This window comes from Oncorhynchus mykiss, chromosome 21, assembly GCF_013265735.2.
Source record: "Oncorhynchus mykiss isolate Arlee chromosome 21, USDA_OmykA_1.1, whole genome shotgun sequence".
Classification (NCBI taxonomy): Eukaryota; Metazoa; Chordata; class Actinopteri; order Salmoniformes; family Salmonidae; genus Oncorhynchus; species Oncorhynchus mykiss.
The window spans coordinates 39,681,797-39,707,125 of NC_048585.1; the positions used below are offsets into that span (position 1 = coordinate 39,681,797).

The window sequence follows — 25,329 nt, forward strand, 5'->3', positions numbered from 1 at the left end:
GAGCGGGGCAGGGCCTTATATGCGTCGCGGAAGTTAGAATAGCAATGATCCAAGGTTTTTCCAGCCCTGGTTGAGCAATCGATATGCTGATAAAATTTAGGGAGTCTTGTTTTCAGATTAGCCTTGTTAAAATCCCCAGCTACAATGAATGCAGCCTCCGGATATATGGATTCCAGTTTGCAAAGAGTCAAATAAAGTTCGTTCAGAGCCATCGATGTGTCTGCTTGGGGGGGAATATATACGGCTGTGATTATAATCGAAGAGAATTCCCTTGGTAGATAATGCGGTCGACATTTGATTGTGAGGAATTCTAAATCAGGTGAACAGAAGGACTTGAGTTCCTGTATGTTGTTGTGGCCACACCACGTCACGTTAACCATGAAGCATACGCCCCACCCCTCTTCTTACCAGAAAGATGTTTGTTTCTGTCGGCGCGATGCGTGGAGAAACCAGCTGGCTGCACCGACTCCGATAGCGTCTCTCCAGTGAGCCATGTTTCCGTGAAGCAAAGAACGTTACAGTCTCTGATGTCCCTCTGGAATGCTACCCTTGCTCGGATTTCATCAACCTTGTTGTCAAGAGACTGGACATTGGCGAGAAGAATGCTAGGGAGTGGTGCACGATGTGCCCGTCTCCAGAGTCTGACCAGAAGACCACTCCGTTTCCCCCTTTTACGAAGTCGTTTTTTTGGGTCGCCGGCTGGGATCCATTCCGTTGTCCTGGGTGAAAGGCAGAACACAGGATCCGCTTTGCGAAAGTCATATTCTTGGTCGTACTGATGGTGAGTTGACGCTGCTCTTATGTTCAGTAGTTCTTCTCGACTGTATGTAATGAAACCTAAGATGACCTGGGGTACCAATGTAAAAAATAACACGTAAAAAAACAAAAAACTGCATAGTTTCCTAGGAACGCGAAGCGAGGCGGCCATCTCTGTCGGCGCCGGAAGTATCTCTTTGATTTGATTTGTTGGTGGACATAGGTATAAGCCAGGAGTTTCCCCCCATTTTTCCAGAGACATTCCTGAGGATATGTGTCCCTAATAATCATTCCATTGAAGGTTAAATACGTTTTCTGTGGACCCCAGTGGGGTATGCTACAAAGCAGGATCAATGAGTTAGCCAGCTAATTTGCCTAAATATCCAGAAATAACTTTTGTTAGAAAGATTTACTCAACAACTAAAAATTAATGCGTTTAGCTTTCTTAATAAATCAGAAAATCGAAAGTTATTTTGTTTTTTAAAGGTACCCTGTTGTAGGCAGTTAGCCTTGTGGTTAAGAACATTGGGCCAGTAACGGAAAGGTCGCTGGTTCGAATCCTCCAGTCAACAAGGTGGAAAAATCTGCCGTTCTTGAGCAAAGCAATTAACACCCAACAATAACTGCTCCCCGGGCGCCAATGACGTTGATTAAGGCAGCACTCCACACCTCTCTTATTCAGATGTGTTGGGTTAAATGCGGAAGGCACATTTCGGTTGAATGTATTCAATTATGCAACTGACTCGGTATCCCTTTGTCTGGTTGCAGCAATGGCGTCTGATCCCTTACCTGGCGGCCGTGTACGCTCTGGACTACTTCTCTAAATCCATCTTCGGGAACTTTGTGGAGTTCCAGATCGGTATGATGATGAAGGACAATAGCGACAGACAGGTAAGGAAGGGAAGGAGGTGGGGACTGAGATGGCGAGAGAGACCAAAGAAGAAATGGGGAGAGCGAAAAAGACACACAAACACCCATAGTTAGTTCTGTGCGGTATGTGTTTTAACTAGGCGGAGCTGGGCAGAGAGATCCATGCCATCTCCTGCTCCAGTAAGCCCCTGGGGTCCTGGACGGCTCAGAGGGGTATCCAAGAGTGCCGTGAGGCCTGCGGAGGACATGGATACCTGGCCAGTAAGTCACACACATAATAATAAAAATATAATAATAAAACCCAGCCTCAACCCTAACCCTAACTTCATGTCCACATCCTAGTTCAACCCTAACCCCAGCCTCAACCCTAACCCTAACTTCATGTCCACATCCTAGTTCAACCCTAACCCCAGCCTCAACCCTAACTTCATGTCCACATCCCAATTCAACCCTAACCCCAGCCTCAACCCTAACCCTAACTTCATGTCCACATCCTAGTTCAACCCTTGCCTCAACCACAACCCTAACCCTAATCCACATCAAATCTGTCTCCTAATAATGATGCTGCATGTTGACTCCCTTGTAGTGAATCGTCTGGGGAGCATCAGGGATGACAACGACCCTAACTGTACATATGAGGGAGACAACAACGTGCTCCTGCAGCAGACCAGCAACTACCTCCTCAGCCAACTACACGCCAAACAACAAGGTTAGTGTTAACACCAGGAACACTTTGTTTCATGGCCTGCTTCTAAATGCTTTATAAACCATTATGGAACTGCTTTGTATATCATTACATATCAGTTTCAGAGTAACTGTGAAATCCTAAAGACACTGGGCACATTATTTGTGTGCCATTGAAATATTTCGATTTTACGCATGAGATTGTAATGTTAACTGTTTGTCTCACTGTTTTATGTGCTGGTTTTGTTGCTGTTTTTGTAGATGGAGTGAGGATTGTGTCGCCATAAGCTGCTTATAAATGTCTTATAAACTATTATTTGTTCGTTGTAGATGGAGTGAGGATTGAGTCTCCACTAGAGTCTGTCAACTTCCTGGAAGACTTTGACAGCATTCTGGGGACCAGGTTCACGGCAACGTCGGTGGAGGAGTGCATGGACTCTGCAGGTAACAACACACACACACACACTTGTCTCTACAGCTAAAACACACACAACTCTCTCTAGTCACTACTCTGCTCCGTGCAGAAATTGCGCATGGCCAGTCAGTTATGTAAGATGCCCAGTGTTGTAATACTACTGGAAAGCTATTTGTCATGATGCCAGAGGTAACACCCACTCTCCAGTTGTCACATCTGGTAGAAGGCAAGCGAAGCCATACTGACCCTCTGAAGGACCACATTCCCCCGCCAGTGCAAGCTGCCCCTGGAAGTGCCTGTTTAAAGCCGTCACAAAATCCCCATCTTTTCTATTGTAATATAGCTCAACCATAGCTTTAATTATAGAGGGCTGGAACAAAATTATCTAAATACAAAAAAGCAATCTAAACCAACGCAAATAGAACGTGTTGAATCAAACACCGATACGTGCACACACACACCGGCTTCTTTTGCATGCTGCTGTGTGACTGAATGAATGCCCTTCAGAGGTAAAAGCCATCCAGACAGCCTCAGTCTAAGAGGGGGAACAGATAATGTGAACATTGGTTAAAGCCTCTTTCCTCATATGGCACACACATACATATATACACAAACACACACATCTGCAAAACATCTGGTCCATTTATTCACATATACCACAGAGGGTGCCGCTGGTCTACGAGCGACCGAGGTCTACTCTGCCAGCTAATTGGCTGAATTGGAACGAGAAAGGGGGAAAATAAAGGCGGCCATTTTGTGTACCGGATTGGGTCGCTGTCTGTCACCATCGTACTGTTTGTGTTGCCACAGTGAAGGCCAAGCAAATGCGTCTGTCTCATAAGGAGTAGGTGGAGTAACGTTCAAGACACGTGCTTCAGTTGCGTCCAACACTGTGTTAACTGGGTTGGTTGTTAACGCATGCTGGTGACTTACTGTCATTGTTATAGAGATGGTCATCTCGTCCTGTTATGATGGGATGCACGACCTGTGCCGTTCGAATGCAGTCGCCCGACAACGGCACCACCACAGTGCTCCCTAAAGGAGTATCTCATTCTCATCACGTTGATGACCAACTTTTGTTCTTATTTTCTCGCCACCTTTTTGATATTTTTTACTCCTTCAAAAGTGAATTATGTTAAACTTGAAAAATGAAGGTTCCTGTAAACTAACATCATCTGAAAACTAAATCTTAAACTCTAAAGCTCCCCAATTAGGGCTGACCCCATTTAGTCGACTGGTTGATTGTAGGCTGTTGGTTAACCAAAATTTCTGTAGTCGAGCAGAAACAAAGAAAAATGTAATGTGGTGTACAAGATGACACCTGTCTGATTCGTGCTGAGTGGACTGATCCATTGTGGAGGGCGTGGGGATGGCAGTCCATCAATCTATGACGTGCCACTGAAATTGTTCTTATGTAATATAACCATATACAATGGTGCAACACTACTAAAAATAATATTTAAAACAAATGTGCTTTCTCCCTCCTTGGGTAGTGGTCGCTGTCCACGGTTCTGAAACACTGCGCTGTTGAATTGCCGTCTTTTTCTAGACCATGTTGCTATGTGAAAACAGCCCTTGCCTTATTGTCTGAGAAAAGTGACGAGAGAGGAAACTTAATTAGGTCTATAATCAACAGCCTAACTGTTTAATGTGCCTGGCTTTATAAATCATCCATATACATCTACAGAAATAAGGCAGATTCTGCTTCTGTTGCCTGTTTTTTTGAGTGTTTGTTCATTAGCCTAGTGATCCCGTTAGCACCAAACCTCATGCAACAACATGTCAAGTAAACCCTTTAACACATTCGGCTGTTTTCAACCTGTGCTTTGCTGTAATAAAGTCTGTACCCTTTAAAAAAATTATTATAATAATAACAGCCTCTCTGGTAATTTATAGAATTTATGTAGTGCTTACACTGTTCCAAATAGTAACACTTTTTCTTGATCTCCCTTGTTATTATTACAATTATTATGATCGTCGTTATAATAATAGGTCATGTCATTATCATTAGTAGGCTTAGTATAGCAGCCTTGTATAACCACCATTGAGCTATAGGCCTTAGAGCACATCCTGTTTCATCTTCATACCGTAATTTACTTAGGCCTATATTTCAATACTTCTATAGGCTACTGTATCAATCAATCAATCATTCCTTCGTTCATGTCATCACACAGCACAGGAGTCACTCATGATTTGAAATGCAGTCAGGCATTTTAGTTTTAAAATAAAGTGAGCCTTGAATAATTGGCTTAAACAATAAATAAACCGCTGCATTTCCGGAAATTGCATTCAAGAATGAAATTAACTGTTTTTAGCCTTTGCTGTAATAAAAGGTTAACAAAAAATACCATTACAACAGACTCTCTGGTGTGCTCATACTTTATTTTGTGTTGTTTACATTGTTCCAAATGGTCAGAGAAATTATATTGTAATCTATACAGCACCCGTTTGGCATACATAATATGCACACAGCGCTTGCTCCTTAACTTATTTTTCTTGATCTCCAGTATTTTCCACAACTAGTCACATTTATTCCACACATCTGACTTTATTTTTTACATCCTGAGCAGTTTATTGATGTGATCATGATATGCTATAGGCACGGTCTGCCCGCTCTTTAGGCAGGATTAGGCGGCCGCCTATGGCAGAAAATTAATTAGGACGGCATTTTCTGAGCTAAACTGACCAAACAACACATAAAACCTCACATAATTCTGCCCCAAAACCAATGGCAATTTCTCTCATCCCGGGGCATATGGGTTTTTTAGGTGAGCGCTGATGTCGCCCTTTGATAAGCAGTGCCCACTTTGTGAAAGGCAGGGGCCAAAAATATTTTTCTAGTCCATTCTCAGCGCATCTCTCCAGGGTGCTGTTCGACAAAAGCAACTCTGCAGCGCTCCACCGATGTTCAGTCCAAAAAAAAAACAACTCCTATAAATCATGTAGCAGATAGTGTATGTGGCCTTTCTGTAACCTACAGGCTGGAGATAAAATGTGTGACAATGTAATGAGACCGGACACTTTTTACATCATGCAGGTTTCTCCGATCAAATAGCCTAACCTAAATGGCGCTCAATCAAATAAAAAATGAGCTGTCATGTTATCAAAGCAACATATCCTAAAACAGGACAGACAGGTCAAAGTAGTCTGGACAATATGGAATGGACAATCACAATTGTTGTCCAGGAGTTTCAACCCATTGTCGTGATCATTAGTTTCAAGTTTGTATCCGCCGATTTATTGACAAGATGATCATAGTGAAAAATAAAATACTTCAGCATTTCCCGCTGTATAAACACATTGCAAATAGTCTCGCGATAACTCCTGATAAAGTTGGCCAGCTGATATTCAAAGTTTAAATAGCAAAATTGATACGTCACAGGAATCGGGACTAATAAAGCCAATGCAATGGCCTGTTTTACAAATGGTGGGCCTACCACATGGATGGGCATGGTAGGCTACACCCTAGTACGCACGAGCCGATTTAGTTTTTTTTGTGTTTTACAAATGGTAGGCTTACCACACAGAAGGGCATTCATAAAATTGTATTTCAATCAACGCTGTAGGCTACACCTTAATAATCACGGACCGATGCCTTTTGGACGTCTTTTTTCGGTGCAGTTCCGGACTGGCCTTGATTTCCACAACCGCAGACGATGGTTTTTGGTCTGGTTCATACCAAATCTGAACCAATCGTAGACGTTTATGTTTGGATCAGATTTGGTTCGGTCTAGACCAGCCTTGATTTTGTCCAAACATAGACTTCTATAAATGACTTATTTTCAACTTTCATTCAGAACCAAAAAATGAGCCTGATTTCAACATCAGGAAAATACACGTTTTTCCAAATATGCCTGTGAGTGCCCTGGAAAATATATATTTGAACCCTTTAACGCATACGATCACATATATTTGTGATCCTTGTTGAGTGGTCCTTGCAGCAACGGTACGTTACATATTGATTTTTTTATTCCCCATTTCTTATTCAAAATACAAATCAACAATTTACATTGTCACATCATATAAAACAGAACACAGCTATTAACAAGAAAATACTAAAACATTTAATTTAAAAAAAAATTATAATTTAAATTCTAGTGCAATTATATTTGTGATGAACAGTAGCAACAGAAGTATGACGCAACAAACGTGTCTAAACAGCATTGGCTGAAAAGCATCTAAACAATGTTTTGTACTGATGGTAAATAAAGGACTTCACAACTGTATCCCTACATTTCACCTTTTATTGTAAAAGATAAATGCGAACTTCATCACACAGAATACATCCACAGCCAAACTCATTCCACAAAGCTGTCTAAATAACAGGTTGCGTTGATGATAATTTAAAAAAACAGCTAGACTGTTTACAATGTACCCCATCTCTGGTGAGCACTAGGGAGAAATGTAAAATTGTTTAGAAAAGAGATACGTGCTCCAACTGGTAAAAATCGTTCTGAGCGGTTATTCAACTCGGAATTCCAACTCGGCAACTCGGGCTATCAGTGTGGCCCAATCACCTGGACATGTTGAAATACTGTATCTTCACACCTAGAATAAAAACCACCAGGCTTCTGTCATAACTGTCAATCTAATTGGGAAAAAAATAAGAATTAGAGGGGACAGTTTGGGGGGAAAACTTATCCCGTCTGAATTGTCCTGGAATAATGGACTTCTGGAGTAGTAATTACATAACCAACATTCTCTAGTAATACTAGTCCCATGCGAATAGGTCTTTGGGCACATGCATGCGATACATACATGTGTCACCTAAAGAGTGCAAGGATTGAAGGAATTGGGAATGTTTTTCCTAAACAAATGAGGGATTTCGGTAATAGAACTTTTCAGTCCGAAATAGCTGGAATTATATTGCAGCTTCAGCAACACGGACAGCACGATAAACACTGTGGATATTCTGTGGTGTTCGCTGCAGCAGGGAGGAGAGAGTGACCGGGTTGCTAGGCACAGTCACTCTGCTGTCTGTTTAAAAAATAATAACACAGCGCAGCAAGTCTGAGCCCGGCAGGCACGATCAAATCAAATTGCTGGTCGTACTCCCTCTAGTCATTTGTGTGTCTTAATTATTTAAACAAACAGTGTGCTTAAAGCATCAGACAAGCTCAGTGAATATAGTTGATTTGATTAAAAACACATCTGCTGTGTCAATATATGGAAAATACAGGTTTAATCGATTGGTCGACAAAGATTTTTTTTTTCTTTCTGGGACAGCCCTATCCCAATATTCTCCTGTTATAATTATTTCCTTCTCTGACCCTTCAATATCCTCAATGTCTCTGGTTAGTGTGTGTGTTCCTGCGTCTCCAAACCTTACAACCATAAAGCTTCTCATATCCTCCTAATAATCATTCCAGGATCATGTGTTTGTTGTTACTCATCATCATGTTACACACTCCTCTGCATTCCTTGGCCCTAGAAGCTGTAAAAACAACTGTCTCACACACACACACACACACATACCTGCGCTCGCTCAACCCCCACTCCTTATAAAGCTAGCCCAATAAAACAGTGTTATCATGGTCAGAAGGATTCAGGTTAGTCCCTCACTACCTCTTCTATGTGATCTGACTTTTTGATTTCTAACAGACTATGACAGGGTTGTCCAAGAGCTGTTCCATGACTTGCTAGAAGATTAAGTGTATTATGGTGGAGAAAAAAAGTTGAATTGATACTGTATGCATTGGAAATCTTTCTTGATACTCTTCCATAAGTTCATATTTGAAATATTACCTGATAATCTCTGAAGTCAAACTCGTTTCCTTTTTAATACGCTCATATTGTAAATATTCCCTGATGAAATCTGTGTTTTTAACACTAGAAAGCTTACTCATGTCTTCCATTATTTAATATTGTATATAAAATAACGGAATAAACAATATTAGCGGTTGACATCTGTGTTTTTATGATCTGAAGCCTAACATATTTCCTTGTCTCTCTTTCCACCTCAGTGCCATTGGCAGCGTATAAATGGCTGGTGTGTTTCCTACTGAGAGAGAGCGAGAGGAGAGTGGCTAAGGAAAAGGCTTCTGGCAAGGCTGACTTTGAGGCCCGCAACAACAGCCAGGTAAATAGTACACACACACACACACAAGCAACGCATGCACACACAGACACACAACAGGAGGGGACTGAGTACGGTCAGATAAAACACTAAACTACTGGTCCTCCACTTTCATCTCCATCACTTTCATGATTTTATTTGAACATTTATACAGCTGTTTTTACATTGTCATTGCATTTCAGAAGCTGAAAGGTCCTCATAAGATACTGTAGTTCTGGGCTATCTGCTTCTCTACAGGCACGTGTACCAACCAAGTGCTTCTAGAACAGTCATTAGCTAGGTTTCCATCCAATTGGTGAAAGATTTTCATGTAAATATTCTAAAACAATATGCGCATTTTCCCACCAGAGAGGTTTCCATCAAATTGACTTGTTGCGGATGAAAGGCTGTGCCTCATGACGTAGTGCACATAAAAATAACTTTTGCGGTTAAATTCCCATGTACTGAATACAACTCTACCCATGGTTTTGTCACAAAAACTATTGCTATATATATCAAATGTGCCCAGTTTGGTCTTGTCACATGCGCTGTAGCCCAGGGGTTTTCAAACTGTAGTCCACACCCCACTAGGGGTCTGTGGCGGTACTGCAGGGGATCCGCAAAGTTATTATAGTATTTTTGGGGGACAAAATATTTTATGAATATCGCTAGCTGTAACAGAATACTATCGTGTATACCATTTTTATGTCTCTGCATCCGTTTTGAAAGAAGTTATAGGTAGTTTCACGAGCCAATGCTAACTAGCAATAGCGCAGTGACTGGAAGTCTACAGGAAGAGCATGCTAGCTTTTCCTGTTCATCCGACTCTGGGAAGTAGATAAAGGGCTTCAATGCCAAAATATCGAACTATCGTTTTAATAAAGAGGAAATGACAGTAATTTGAGCTAATTACAGGGTTTTTTTCTGTATAGAAAATTCTTAGGCACGCTGTGGTCATTTTTAGGATGGAAAAACAGTTTGTCAACTTAAATGACAAAAAAACAGAACGTATGCAGAAAATATATTGAACTAATTTATATATATTTATGACCGCCTCGCCTGGTTCACCAACTACTTCTCAGACAGAGTTCAGTGTGTCAAATCGGAGGGCCTGTTGTCCAGACCTCTGGCAGTCTCGATGGGGGTGCCACAGGGTTCAATTCTCGGGCTGACTCTTTTCTCTGTATACATCAATGATGTCGCTCTTGCTGCTGGTGATTCTCTGATCCGCCCGTCTAGCATCACTACTCTGGACGGTTCTGACTTAGAACAACTACAAATACCTAGGTGTCTGGTTAGACTGTAAACTCTCCTTCCAGACTCACATTAAGCATCTCCATTCCCAAATTAAATCTAGAATCGGCTTCCTATTTCACAACAAAGCATCCTTCACTCATGCTGCCAAACATACCCTCGTAAAACGGACTATCTACCGATCCTCGACTTCGGCGACGTCATCTACAAAATAGCCTCCAACACTCTACTCAACAAATTGGATGCAGTCTATCACAGTGCCGTCTGATTTGTCACCAAAGCCCCATATACTACCCACCACTGTGACCTGTACGCTCTCGTTGGCTGGCCCTCGCTTCATTCGTCGCCAAACCCACTGGCTCCAGGTCATCTATAGGTCTTTGCTAGTTAAAGCCCTGCCTTATCTCAGCTCACTGGTCACCATAGCAGCACCCACCCGTAGCACGCACTCCAGCAGGTATATTTCACTGGTCACCCCCAAAGCCAACTCCTCCTTTGGCTGCCTTTCCTTCCAGTTCTCTGCTGCAAATGACTGGAACGAATTGCAAAAATCACTGAAGCTGGAGACTCATATCTCCCTCACTAACTTTAAGCATCAGCTGTCAGAGTAGCTTACAGATCATTTCACCTGTACATAGCCCATCTGTAATTAGCCCACCCAACTACCTCATCCATCACTCCAGTGTTTAATTGCTAAATTGTAATTAATCTTTGCCACTACGGCCTAACCCTAATCTTACCTCATTTGCACACACTGTATATAGATTTTTTTTCTATTGTGTTATTGACTGTACATTTTGTTTATTCCATGTGTAACTCTGTGTTGTTGTTTGTGTTGTACTGCTTTGCTATATCTTGGCCAGGTCACAGTTGTCAATGAGAACTTGTTCTCAACTCACCTACCTGGTTAAATAAAGGTGTGTGTGTGTGTGTGAGAACTAACAATCAAATAAAAGTTAGTCAGGAAGAATTGAAAATTCCCAAAACCAGGCATTCAGGCCACATGGCCATTGATTTTTTTCTAATGTTTGAGCAGAGGAATACAGCATTAGCCATGGAAAAATGCATTGAATTGCAGGAAATTACCTTTTAAAACAAAAAAAATGTCTCTGAACTCTATGCCAAACTGTGTAGAATTGCTGGAAATTAGCTTCAAAACTGCAACATTTTATCTCAGCTCAATACATATAGATATTTTTTTATTGTAAAAAATTACCTTTATAACGGCAACATTTTGGGTCGCCGGAGTGCCTGGCTGGGGGTCCCTGGGCAAGAAAAGTTTGAAAACCCCCGCTCTAGCTAACAGCTTGCAGATACAGTGCGGGTTGGCTAGCCTACATGATGAGATTGTTATGGACAAGAGCGAGATAAGCCAGGCATCAATCATCACTTCACCAGAATAAGACCCTCGATATTTATTGGAAAGGAGCGTCAAGCTCATCACCGTGCAATTTCACCACCCTTTGAAGATCATCATAACTTATTTCATCTGTAGCCTTATAAACTGCATTCTTTCTCGAGTCGTAGTGGGACGACCACACAATGTGTAATCGCGTGACTCCAAATTTCGATATGATGGTTATTATATCAATATTTGCACATAAAGCCATTTCCGCCACCATTTCTCACATAAATAATTGTACAAACACAAAAAGATCCCACCCTGTCTAACGTATTGTTTTGTCAACATTTGGAAAGTTCACTGAGAAAATTTCTGTTTCCATCAACCTGTCATGAAATGTATTCCACTTGCATAAAAGCGTTGGATGGAAACCTGGTTCTTGACATTATACAGTCACGTATCAACTATAATGAGGCTTAGTCCAATGATCTCTCCTGATAATTTGTGTATTTTTAGTGCTTTATAATATAATTTTTAACGTGACGGCTTGGTGAATATATTTCGGCTTCATCAACTCTCTCCTCCCCACATAGTCCATGAAGGCAAGGCTCCCACGTTCCAGTAGATACTGTTGCAGTCACAATACAGGATGTCCGAGAAGAACACACCCCATCACAACATGACCCCACAGCACTGCACTCTGAATTATCTAATGGTTCTATGATGTAATAACACAAAACAGATGGTTTCGAAGCAATGTTAAGACCGTAAAGATGCAGCTACGGTAGTGTGTAATAATGTAAATATAAACACATCTTCAGTCGAGCATGCATCCTTACGGAGTTTGACAGGTTTAGCCTTCCATTGAGCACGTGTCATTACGAATCGAGGGTCTTTTGGGTGTGCATGTGCTTGTTTCGTACAATGCAAAGTCAGTTGAGCTGTATTCAGTATTAGTTTATAGGCCCAAAATCCTAACTTGGGATTCAAACACACAATCTTTTATATATATATATATATATATATATATACATACATACATACATACATACATACATATCAGGGCTGTTGTCAAGGGATATGTCTGTGCCTAACTCAGACTTCGGTTTTCAATCACTCGTTCATGTCAATGGGAAATATACACGGAAATTGGGTTTCATGCACACAGGTTTTCAATTTGGGAAACTATCCCAAAAAGATGACCGAGTGCAGTCCTTTTTCTCCTCTGGAAAGTCTTTGATGCTCCAGGTGTGACTGTAGGAGAGGAAGTTTAGAGTAGATGAGATTGATGGAACAGAACACTGATGAGACTGCTGGAGTTTCTTATGGAACCAACATTAGGAATGTGCTGAAGTCAGGAAGACATCTGTTACCACTGACACTCCGAGAGAGCGAGGAGGGGGAGAGCGAGCGAGAGAAAGAAAGAAGACCAGAGTGTTTTCTAACTTATCATGTCTCTTCTCTGCCTCTTATCTTCTCTCTTCTTTAAAGGATGCGCGTGCGTGTGCTCTTTAGAGCTGGGACGATAAACCGACAATTATCGACACCAACCACTTATCATGGACATTTTGATGTTATTGTTAATTACTATAAAATAGCCTATAGGGCCCTACTAGAGAAATGTGAAGTTTGAAATTAAGTAAGCTTGCTAATATGGGTGACTTTTTTTGTTTTGTTATTGTGACAATTGATAGCTACAAAATGAAAAATAGTTGTATGGGTAATACAAAAAAAATAAACTGCTGCAAATGAAATCTTTAAATGTATTGTTATCGTGATAATTCAGTCAATTTATCTTGAAATGGATTTTTGTCCATATCGCCCAGTTCTAGTGTGTGAAGAGTGAGCGTTTGCTTTGGCAGCTTCCCTAGGCCAGTTGGCTCAGCGTGTATGGCTGTGGTGTTGTCCTAACCCGAACCCTGTATCCGGTTGGCTTAGAACAAGGATTAGCTAAAGACGGCTATAGTGTCAACTCACACTTGCCTAATAACAAATGCGTTTATCAGATCTATCAGAATGTGTTTTGACATATTTCATATGTTGCTGGCTGGCTCCAGTTATTGCATGGTTAATGTCTGATAAGACTACTTCATACCAATATGGTAGGCTAATTCATGATTGCCTGCAATGAAAACCCCCCCCATAGGAACCGAACCCACTGCGGCTAGAAAAAGGGTCCTTTGCAACCATTCAGACAGCGAAGAACCCTCTCCAAGAAAAAGGTTATTGGAGTAGAAATAGTGTTACATAGAACCATTGCGCACTTCAAAGAACTTCTCAATAACCCTTTTTTTCTAGAGTGTATGACCAAAACAAGTTTGAACTCCACTATGGTGCCACATTATGACCAACTGAAGTTTGTTTTCATATTCGCTCTATTAAGTGTCAGTGTTTTTAGTATTTTTCTAAAATATTTGTCCATTACTGATGATTACTTCACCCATTGCAATAGAGGGACATATGGACTGACTGACCTAATGGAAGGAAGGGGGGGGGGGGGGGGGGGGGGGGGGTACAGTCAGAGAGTCCACAGAGGAGGTACAGCCAGAGAGAGATCTCATACCCACACCTGGGTTCAAATAGTTGAGCATTTGCTTGAGCCTGGTTTGAGTGCCAGATGGGTTGGAGTTTGTACTTTTGGGACTTTTCCGTCAGTTCCTTTGGTTCTGCTGCGCAGGCAAGCTCAATCACGCTCATCAAGCTCAGCTAAAAGTATTGGAAATTAAGCAAATACTATTTGAACCCAGGTCTTGTGTGAAATGACATGCAGAGAGGAGGCAGATCCAGAGTTCTCTCGTACCCAGACCAGGGGACTAGGCGGGGAACACAGCGACCTTGGCAGAGCGGTAGAGGAGTTCAGAGGCGTGGGAGAGGATCTGTGTTCTCTCTGCCGACATGGAACAGGAAGGGTGTGCATCGCCCAGTCAAGGCCAAACAGCGGGAGAGGCACAGACACACAATTTAATACCAGGACTGAGAATGGGGGTTATGATAACTCGAGGGGGGGTAGTGGATTGGGGTTTGTGTGCGTTTGGTTCACTCTCAAACCTGCAGTGTTTGGAAATTGGAATCTAGTAACACTGTATTTTCTCTTGCTCTCTCTCTATGCGTACGTATGTTTAACTAGTATAACTTGTCACTTTTTGTCATTCCTACAGTGTTAGTACAAGTAGCTTTTTACATTTCCAAACGTTGCGCTCTCTGTGTTTGCGTACGTGTGTGTCTGTGCATATCCAGGTGTTCTACTGCCGTTCCTTGTCCATCGTGTACATAGAGCACACCGTGGTGCAGAGGTTCCACGACCAGACCCATGATGAGGACACACCGGCTGGTCTCAGACCAGTTCTTAAACAGCTCTGTGCCCTCTACAGCCTGTGGACCCTCAGCAACCACATGGCCACGCTGTACCAGGGTCAGGTTCTTTTGAGTGCTGGCTGTCTTTCTCATTCAAGTTTGACTTCCCCATATTCATATAGGGTCTGATCTAGGATCAGTTTATCCTTTTACATAATAATGAATAAGATAACATGGACCAGGTAGGCCTGACCCTAGATCAACACTCCTACCCGGAGACATTTGATTCATACATCTCCCAAAGTCTGTATCCTTGTGAGAGTTAAGCTCGCCTGATTATGTATTATATTCTGTGTGTTGTTGTTGTGTTCCTCCAGGGGGTTATTTCTCTGGTTGGGAGCCAGCTGATTGGATCCAGCAGGCCATCCTCACCCTCTGCTCTCAGGTCAGTTCTCATATAAACTAGGGTTGGGCGGTATCCAGATTTTCATACCGTTTCTGTACCATACCTAGGTATACACTTGGGCATGAATGTTTAATACAGTTGAAAATCTATTTGAATTTAAACAGTATTGAAAATCATACTGTTGGTATCTAGAAATACCCCAGTGTTTAAGGTGTAAACAGAATATTGCCCAAGCCTAACATGCATAAACAAATGAGATTGGCCTAAATAACCCATTAAATGTCATGTGGTCTTGAGTTAAAGTGATGATTTTATTCATATGTTTGGAGGACTGAGGGGGGATGACCTCATAGGTGTTTATTGGCTTGCAGTGTGCTCTCTTTAGAGCACCATCACTGTGTTGGTCTGTGTGTATACTCTTTCTGTCTCTCCCTCCATTCTTCCCATTAGTCCCTCTCTCCTTCTCTCCCTCTAACAGCTGAAGGACGAGGCCATAGCTTTGGTGGACGCCGTTGCCCCTCCTGACTTCATCCTCAACTCACCCATTGGCAATGCGGACGGGGAGGTAAGACGAGACAGACGTGTGAAATGGGTCAGCGCCAGAGTCATATCTAATCCTGATCCGGTGCATTTTAAAGTACATTTTAGACACCGTCACAACTCGCTATACAGAAACAAAAATGGAAATATGAAAGGTAAGAATAGAAACAGAGGAGCCGAATGAGATTGTGGACCTATGACTGCTTAACTTGCAGGAACACAGCATTACAAACACACACACACACACACACTTGTCTGGTCTTACTCATTTACCCTATTTTAATGTGTTTGGATAACGAATAACACTAGGCTCAATACTCATCCATTGATTAAATCATGTCTGTTTGAGTAATGCTAGTAACCTATTCATCCATGCACTCAGACAGTGCTCTTGTGTTTGAAGAGTCTGCGGAGACACAACAACAATGTTTGAGACACTGAGTTTCCACATAGACCATCACAATGGTCCAAACAACAAAAGGTCTCAATAAAACAATACAGAGTGTTCTGCTATTAACCTACTCTTAAAGGATGGAACACTTTTTTTTTTTACTGGAATAGAGCAAGAGGAGAGTTCCAGAGGCTGCTGTCATCTTCCAGTAAACACACTGACCCAAACCTATAAACATACAGGCCCAAGTGTGTCAGCCAGGAGTGATGTTGGGGAGGGACTGTGTGTGTGTGTGTGTGTGTGTAGGTGGGTGGGTCCGCCAGGATAATGCATTACTAAGGAGGGACGATGTCGGAGTGTGTGTGTGTGTGTATGACCTTTAACTGTGTGTGTCATCTGTTTTGTTAGGAGTCTGGCTTTCAAATGCTCCCCTTGTCTTTCTGGGCTCAGAAAATGGATGCTTTGTTTTCACTCTGTGAAGACTCACAGCTGCTTTCGTTGGCAGACAGTACACACACACACACACACACACACACACACACAATACTGGACCTGGAGAGAGTGGGATAAACATGCCTTCCTAGCTGAGCTGAGTTGTAGAATAAATCTGTACAATTGTAAGCAAATCTAAATAGATCATTAATCAATATATTTATCATCGTTGTTATTTAATAGTGACACTAATAGTAGAACGACAGAACAGTCACAGAAGCATGAGATGGAGTTCTGTGGTAGTAGTGCTGGTGGTAGTAGTAGTGGTAATATTAGTAATGCTAGTACTGGTAGTAGCAAGAATAGTGTTTGTCTTACCTGCTTTTGCTAGTAGCATTGCTATAAAATGTTGTTGGTGTTGCTATTAATGCATGTTCACAGGTGCAAGTTTCAGAGCAGACATTTAACTGAATTAGGGTTGTTTTATGGTGTCGTTGAAGCAATGGCATTTCCTTCCAACCTCACGCAATGGTGTGAGTCTGACCCTCTCTGCTCCCTGGCTGTGTGCTGTATAAGAAACATTTAGATTTGACATTTAGCTTTAGTGTGTTTGAGACACACACTATATACGCAAAAGTGTGTGGACACCCCTTCAGATTAGTGGATTTGGCTATTTCAGCCACACCCGTTGCTGACAGGTGTATAAATCCGAGCACCCAGCCATGCAATCTCCATAGAGAAACATTGGCAGTAGAATGTCCTTATTGAGGAGCTCAGTGACTTTCAACGTGGCACTGTCATAGAATGCCACTTTTCCAACAAGTCAGTTTGTCAAATTTCTGCCCTTCTAGAGCTGCTCCAGTCAACTGTAAGTGCTGTTACTGTGAAGTGGAAATGGCTAGGAGCAACAATGGCTCAGCCGCGAAGTGGTAGGCCACACAAGCTCACAGAACGGGACCTACGAGTGCTGAAACGCGCAGCGCGTTAAAATCATCTGTCCTCGGTTGCAACACTCAGTACCGAGTTCCAAACTGCCTCTGGAAGCAACGTCGGCACAATAACTTTTCGTCTGGAGCTTCCATGGTCAAGCAGCCGCACACAAGCCTAAGATCACCATGTGCAATGCCAAGCATCGGCTGGAGTGGTGTAAAGCTCACCGCCATTGGATTCTGGAGCAGTGGAATTGCGTTCTCTGGAGTGATGAATCGCGTTTCACCATCTGGCAGTTTGACGGAAGGATCTGGGTTTGGATGATGCCAAGAGAACGCTACCTGTGTTAACGTTTCGTGGAGGAGGAATAATGGTCTGAGGCTATTTTTCATGGTTCGGGCTAGGCCCCTTAGTTTCAGGGAAAGGAAATCTAAACGCGACAACATACAATTACATTCTAGACGATTCTGTGCTTCCAACTTTGTGGCAACAGTTTGGAGAAGGCCCTTTCCTGCTTCAGCATGACAATGCCCTCGTCCACAAAGTGAGGTCCATACAGAAATGGTTTGTTGAGATCTGTGTGGAAGAACTTGACTGGCCTGCACAGAGCCCTGAACTCAACCCCAACATCAGTGCCCGAACGCACTCATGCATTTGAGGCTGAGTGGAAGCAAGTTCCTGCAGCAATGTTCCAACATCTAGTGGAAAGCATTCCCAGATGAATGGAGGCTGTTATAGCAGCAATGGGGGACCAACTCCATAATAATGCCCATGATTTTGAAATGAGCACGTGTCCACATACTTTTGGTCATGTAGTGCAGGTATTCCCAAACTGGGGTACGCAATGCCGTCGAGGGTACGCCAAATAAAAATGTGATTCACTTATTTATTTATTTTTATTCACATTTTTAAACCGTACATTTTATATTTTCCAATGGGGCTAGACACTTGGGTGAGGTTTTTTTCTCTCACCCTGAGTAGCCTCGTTTCACTGCCAAAAATAAAATGAAACCATCTAGTGTTCAGCGAAATTACAGCACTATGTCAAATACAGGTAGCCTAGTCAAATAATTAACATCCAATCACATTAACCGTTACTTTCTCGCGGGAAACCTTCACACAGACATTTAGAAACTAAACATGACAATTTAAAAAATAAGCCACGGGAGTTTTTTGAGCGTGAATAAAGACGACTTTCGAGTAGTAAGACAAATCTAAAAGCAACAGATACCATTAATAAGAAGCGTCTAGAAGCGTATGGTGAGCTACCGAGTGGCTAGGACAGGCAAGCCCCATACTATTGTGGAGGACTTAATTCTTCCTGCTGCCGCGGATATGGCTGGGACAATGCTGGGGGAAAAGGCCAAAAAAGCTGTACAGACAATGTCCTCATCAAACAACACTGTTTCACAACGCATCAGTGACATGGCAGGAGATGTTTTGAAATAATTACTGCTTCAAATACAAGCCAGTGAATTATATGCGTTACAGCTGGATGAGTCAACAGATGTGGCGTGCCTGGCACAGCTGGTATATGTCCGTTACTTTTATGGAGGGTCAATTAAGGAAGACATACTCTTCTGGAAACCAGGACAACATGAGAGGATATTTTTAAAGTACTGGACAGCTTTGTGACATCAAATGGACTTTGGTGGTCAAGATGTGTTGGTATCTGTACTGATGGAGCAAAAGCCACGACAGGGAGACATAGTGGAGTGGTAACGCGCATGCAATTAGTTGCTCCCTACGCCGCTTGGTACACTGCAGCATCCACCGAGAGGTTCTGTTGACTCATCCAGCAACAGCGCCTCTTCAACCTCAGGAGGCTGAAAAAAATGTGACTTGTCACCAAAAACCCTCACTAACCTTTACAGGTGCACAATTGAGAGCACCCTGTCGGGCTGTATCACCGCCTGGTACGGCAGCTGCACCGCCCACAACCGCTGGGCTCTCCAGAGGGAGGTGCGGTCTGCACAACGCATCACCGGGGGCAAACTACCTGCCCTCCAGGACTCCTACAACACCCGATGTCACAGGAAGGCAAAAAAGATCAAGGACAATAACCACCCAAGCCACTACCTGTTCACCCCGCTTCCATCCAGAAGTGAGATCAGTACAGGTGCACCAAAGCTGGGACAGATAGAAGCTGTTTTTCAATCTATCTCAAGGCCATCAGATTGTTAAACAGCCTCCAGTAGCACAGAGAGGCAGCTGCCTATCTATAGACTTGATATCATTGGCCACTTTAATAAATGGAACACTCGTCACCTAAATAATGCTACTTAAAGAATATTTACATATCTCACATTACTCATCTCATATGTATATACTGTATCCTTCACTTAACTTTGTTAAAGCAAGGCCCCTGAGCTCTCGTGTTTTTTTTCTGCATTATGCAATGATATGGCTCAGCGACCATGTAACGCTTTTACAACATACGTGCTGGTTATCAAGGGGCAAAGTATTGACACTTTTTTTTTTTTTTAATTGAGAGACAACTTTATGAAGCTTTTCTTTACTGACCATAATTTTCACTTGTCTGACCGCTTGCATGATGACGAGTTTCTCACACGACTGGCCTATCTGGGTGATGATTTTTTTTCTCACCTGAATGATCTGAATCTAGGATCACAGGAACTGTGATCCTCAACTATATTCAATGTGCTGGACAAAATTGAGGCTATGATTAAGAAGTTGGAGCTCTTTTCTGTCAGCATTAACAAGGACAACACACAGGCTTTCCAGCATTGTATGATTTTTTTTTTTGTGCAAATACACTCAAGCTTACGGACAATGTCAAATGTGATACAGCGAAGCACCTGAGTGAGCAATTACACAGGTACTTTCCCTAAACGGACGACACGAACAACTGGATTCATCATCCCTTTCATGCCCTGCCTCCAGTCCACATACCGATATCTGAACAAGAGAGCCTCATCAAAATTGCAACAAGCGTTTCTGAGAAAATGTTATTTAATCAGAAGCCACTGCCAGATTTCTGGATAGGGCTGCACTCAGTTTCTTGCCTTGGCAAATCACGCTGTTAAGACACTGACGCCTTTTGCAACCACGTACCTATGTGAGAGTGGATTCTCGGCCCTCACTAGCATGAAAACTAAATACAGGCACAGACTGTGTGTGAGAAATGATTTAAGACTGAGACTCTCCAATACAACCCAACATTGCAGAGTTATGTGCATCATTTCAAGCACACCCTTCTCATTAACCTGTGGTGAGTTAGTCACCTTTTTTGACAAACAAATAAGGTTTTATATGTAAGATGGCTAAATAAATAAAGAGCGAAATGATTATATTATTATTTGTGCCCTGGTTCTATAAGAGATCTTTGTCACTTCCCACGAGCCAATTGTGACAAGACCCACACTCATTCTTCTGTTTAATAAATGTGTTGTATAGTGTGTGTTTGTGGCAGGCTTACAATGATGGAAGAAAAGAAAAACATTTGAGTGCGCTGACCCTGGTGCTATAGGGCGTACGCAGCTGGTGGTTGAATGTTTGAAGGGGTACTGGACTATAAAAAGATTGGGAACCACTGATGTAGTGTATTTGGTTGACTGTATATTAGGTAGAAACACATTCTTTTTTTTAATTACATTGACATTTAGCTTAACACGATCCAGAGACTCATAACAAATGTGGAGCGAGGTAGATCACCACGACAACACCCACCCAAACCCATATCAAGTGTGGGCCAAGAAGTACTAACTAATACTATACCGGTGAGGTCAGTGATTTCGTGCCTGTGTCACAAATGGAACTCTATTCTCTTTTTATAGTGCAATATTTTTTCCAGGGCCCAGTGCACTATAGAGGGAATAGGGTGCCATCACCCTGCAAACATTGTGTGAGTGACTGGACCATTTAAAATTACATAAATCATGCATTGTCCAATCAACACCCTGCCTGAGGTGTTGCCAGGGAAACACAGTGCTGGAGATTGAGCCCAGAAGCACAGGGGATTTCTAGAACTTCCTAGAAATTCTTATAGAATGGGGTTGGAAGCATTGAGGGGAATATACAATGATATACAGTACTATGTGTATATCTATAGCTAGAAGATAGGGGTCAAATGTACCTTAAATATACTGAACAAATGGACCATAATGCTTTGTGATGACAATACCCTGAGCACCTACAATATTAGTGTCTGGATACTTGACTTGTCATAAAGGCCTTATAACAATATAAATTATTAACATGACATTGTAATCATTAGTGTGGTCTGTCTCTAACCCCCTGTTGAGGTCAGTAAATCATAGAGATCAGATAAGACTTAATGCTTCTTCTCCTGTGTTGAAAACACTAAACATAAATATAAAAGCAACATGTAAAGTGTTGGTCCCATGTTTCATGGGCTGAAAAATGATCCACGAAATGTTCCATATGCACAAAAAGCTTATTTCTCTCAATTTGTGTGCACAAATTTGTTTACATCCCTGTTAGGGAGTATTTCTCCTTTGCCAAGATAATCCATCCACCGGAAGGGTTGTGGCATATCAAGAAGCTGTTTGAACTGGATGGTCATTACGCAGGTGCACCTTGTGCTGGGGACAATAAAAGGCAACTCTAAAATGTGCAGTTTTGTCACACAACAAAATGCCACAGATGTCTCAAGTTTTGAGGGAGTGTGCAATTGGCATGCAGACTGCAGGAATGTCCACCAGAGCTGTTTCCAGATCATTTGATGTAAGTTTCTCTACAATAAGCCGCCTCCAACGTTGTTTTCGAGAATTTGGCAGTACGTCCAACCGGCCTCACAACCACAGACCACGTGTATTGCGTCGTGTGGGTGAGCAGTTTACTGATATCAACGTTGTGAACAGAGTGCTCAATGGTGGCGGTGGAGTTATGATATGTGCAGGCATAAGCTACGGACAACGAACACAATTGCATTTTATCTTTGACAATTTGAATGCACAGAGATACCATGACGAGATCCTGAGGCCCATCTTTGTGCCATTCATCTGCCACCATCACCTCATGTTTCAGCATGATAATGCACAGCCCCATGTCACAAGGATCTGTACACAATTCCTTGAAACTGAAAATGTCCCAGTTCTTCCATGGCCTGCATACTCACCAGACATGTCACCCATTGAGCATGTTTGGGTTGCTCTGGATCGACGTGTACTACAGCGTATTCCAGTTCCCACCCATATCCAGCAACTTCGCACAGCCATTGAAGAGGAGTGGGACAACATTCCAAAGGCTATAATCAACAGCCTGATCAACTCTTTGTGAAGGAGATGTGTCACACTGCACGAGGCAAATGGTGGTCATACCAGATATTGACTGGTTTTCTGATCCACGCCCCTAACTATTATTCTTTTTTTTAAAGGTATCTGGACCAACAGATGCATATCTGTATTTCCAGTCATGTGAAATCCATAGATTAGTGCCTAATTTATTTAAATTGACTGAGTTCCTTACAATTAATTTAAGTCAGTAAAATCCTTGAAATTGTTGCATGTTGCATTTTTTTCCAGTATAATATAACTCCTATGTTGTGACCCAAATGGTACCCTATTCCCTTTTATAGTGCACCACATTTGACCAGGGGTGCCCTCCAATGTAGGGAATAGGGTGTCATTTGGGACACGGACATACTAGCCCAGCTGTGACTGTCTTATCGAGATACTGTATACAGTCACCTATTTCAAATCACCACATTGGAAACGTGTGTGTGTGTGTGTGTGTGTGTGTGTGTGTGTGCGCGTGTGCAACATCTCAATCATAAACCTCCAGTGTTTTTATAAATATTGTCTCTAGTCAGCGTTACTCAACCAGCTCTTCTCAGAAACATCTCAGTTCATAACATAACAAACCTAGTTTAACACCGCTATAAACATAATGCTTTGTACTGTTTCTGTATGTGAAAGGTGGTTTTTGTGGTTGTTGTGACATTAAGTATGTCCGAGTTTGTTAGTGATCAATATTGGATAGACGCGAGGGGATTAGCAATAGGCTATGGCATTTCGTCACTTCCCTTTGAAAGCCATTGTTTGTCCAAACATACTAGTTAAATAAAGGTCAAAATAATAATATTGTGAGTAAGTAATGCATGATTTAAGATTAGTTGATTTTGACCTTTCATAATTTTGCTTGTAATGCCAACAGTTCTTCAAGTTACTTGCCCCAATTACACACAGCAAACCGCCACTAGGATTCCAGCATGTTACTAAAAAATAACAAATCATCAATCCAAAAAGTTTGAAATGTTGTCATAGTCACACAAAACACTTTGTCCTATCAATTCTTGTTGTTTTCCTGTGTTCCAGCTCTATAAGAACCTGTGGTCCACGGTGATGCAGGGGAACAAGGTTCTAGAGCGCCCGTCCTGGTGGGCAGAGTTCACCTCAGACAAGCCTGTGGTGGGTTCCCTCCGACCCAAACTGTAGGTTTGTAGATCACGGTTCTAGAGTCCTCTGTTCCCCAGTTACACCAACCAGTTTCATCAGCCCAGAAGAAAACAAGAAGAAGCCTTCAGATTAGATGAATCTCATTCTCCTCACTTTGAAATATGAACTTTGTATTATCAGATATGAAATGAATGACATATTGGGCCTTTTTAAGAGTGTAGAGGCAATGCAATTATAAACCACTGTCTTCCTCTGAATACGGTAAAGAATGATAATCAACTACGTTTGTGGTAATTGTTGGAATCAGTGCCTATGACGGGAAGCACTCTAAAGAGAAGAGATTATGTTCAAGTACATTTGTTAACACGTTTCAATAGATTTGATGCCAGCTTCTTGATATGATTATGTATCTAACACTACATAAGGTTGTCTGTTTTGTATAATTAATGTAACTGTATAATTAATGTAACTTTAAATTCATGTAATGTGATATTTGTGAACTAGAGCTTATTTTGATTGCCAAATGATGCAATGAGTCCACGTATATACTTATAATTATGTGGTAATATATACATGTAATTGTGCACATTTTGTAAAATAATGACTGAATAAAGGGTTTGTAAAATAAATAAAATATTTCTACTAATACATATACATGAATTGCATTTATGGATTATTATTTCAGTGAATCAAAAACTCATTTGATATTCTCAGGTCAAGTAACCATGCATGCTTGATAAGTAGTAGCCTTGTCTGAGACCTGCTGACTTGTTAGCTCCCAAAGCCTTTTTGCTCCCCAAGCGAAAAGGTTTTAGCTCAGCTGGCTAACCCTCGTATTTGAACTAGAGCTCTGCTTTCCGAGCCCGATGGGGCCTACATCGGGTTAGAGAGGAGAGATTTTTTTCACAAAAAATAATGCTCCTTGAGTTGTTGGAGTTTAAAGTGATGAAAATTAGCTAGCTAACTGCTCTCTCATGTCTCGTCATTGAGCAGCGCAGCCCAAGCAGAGCCGTTGCTATGGATACTCACAGACCCGACATGAGCAGAGCGCATGCAGGAACGAGACAGAGATGAGCAGCTAATGGACGTCACTAACGGAGGAAGTTATTTCTGATATTTCGGGCAGGGCCGAGCCTTCAATTTGTCAGAAGCAGTCGGGCCTGGGTAGGGTAGGGCCTGAAGGTTGCGGGCATTGGTAGGTCTTGGGCTTAAAATTCATGCCCATGCAGGGATCTAATTTTAACTAGTGGGTCACATTAGTAGTTTTTACGATCACATAACATTTAATATTGTTAGTCCTTTTATATTCTCGTATTTTCTCATACCTATCAGTTGAGCTCCACGTTGGGCATTCAACATTCATTCCAATCAAAATCAGATTACATCCTTATAAACTCACTAACCTCCCAAAATATTCAGATATTGTTTCTTTAAGCAGGGGTTTTGGTCATATAAATAGACGTGGTTTTAAAAATAGCTAGGGGCACCGCTGGCTTCTAAAATTAGCTATGTGTTCTTAAGGAGGGACCGGTCGAGGTTCATCCATCTATGGGTTCGAACCAAGTTTGAAAACCCCAAAG

The 25,329-nt window shown here is 41.9% G+C and overlaps 1 protein-coding gene across 2 annotated transcripts in view; it reads left to right on the forward strand.

The window, feature by feature from the left end:
* The window catches only part of acox3 (acyl-CoA oxidase 3, pristanoyl), a 32,231-nt gene extending 7,825 nt beyond the window's left edge, over positions 1-24,406 (forward strand). Inside the window, exons 10-18 of one of the 2 annotated variants that reach the window (XM_021577711.2) lie at positions 1,525-1,647; positions 1,767-1,887; positions 2,213-2,335; positions 2,641-2,754; positions 8,689-8,804; positions 14,614-14,788; positions 15,048-15,115; positions 15,555-15,641; positions 23,669-24,406. In XM_021577711.2, the coding sequence (XP_021433386.1) occupies positions 1,525-1,647; positions 1,767-1,887; positions 2,213-2,335; positions 2,641-2,754; positions 8,689-8,804; positions 14,614-14,788; positions 15,048-15,115; positions 15,555-15,641; positions 23,669-23,788 (1,047 nt within the window). In that variant the 3' untranslated portion in view covers positions 23,789-24,406. The remainder of the gene's footprint in view (positions 1-1,524; positions 1,648-1,766; positions 1,888-2,212; positions 2,336-2,640; positions 2,755-8,688; positions 8,805-14,613; positions 14,789-15,047; positions 15,116-15,554; positions 15,642-23,668) is intronic. The other variant, XM_021577712.2, reaches the window with a different exon arrangement.
* The last annotated feature ends 923 nt before the right edge of the window (positions 24,407-25,329 follow it).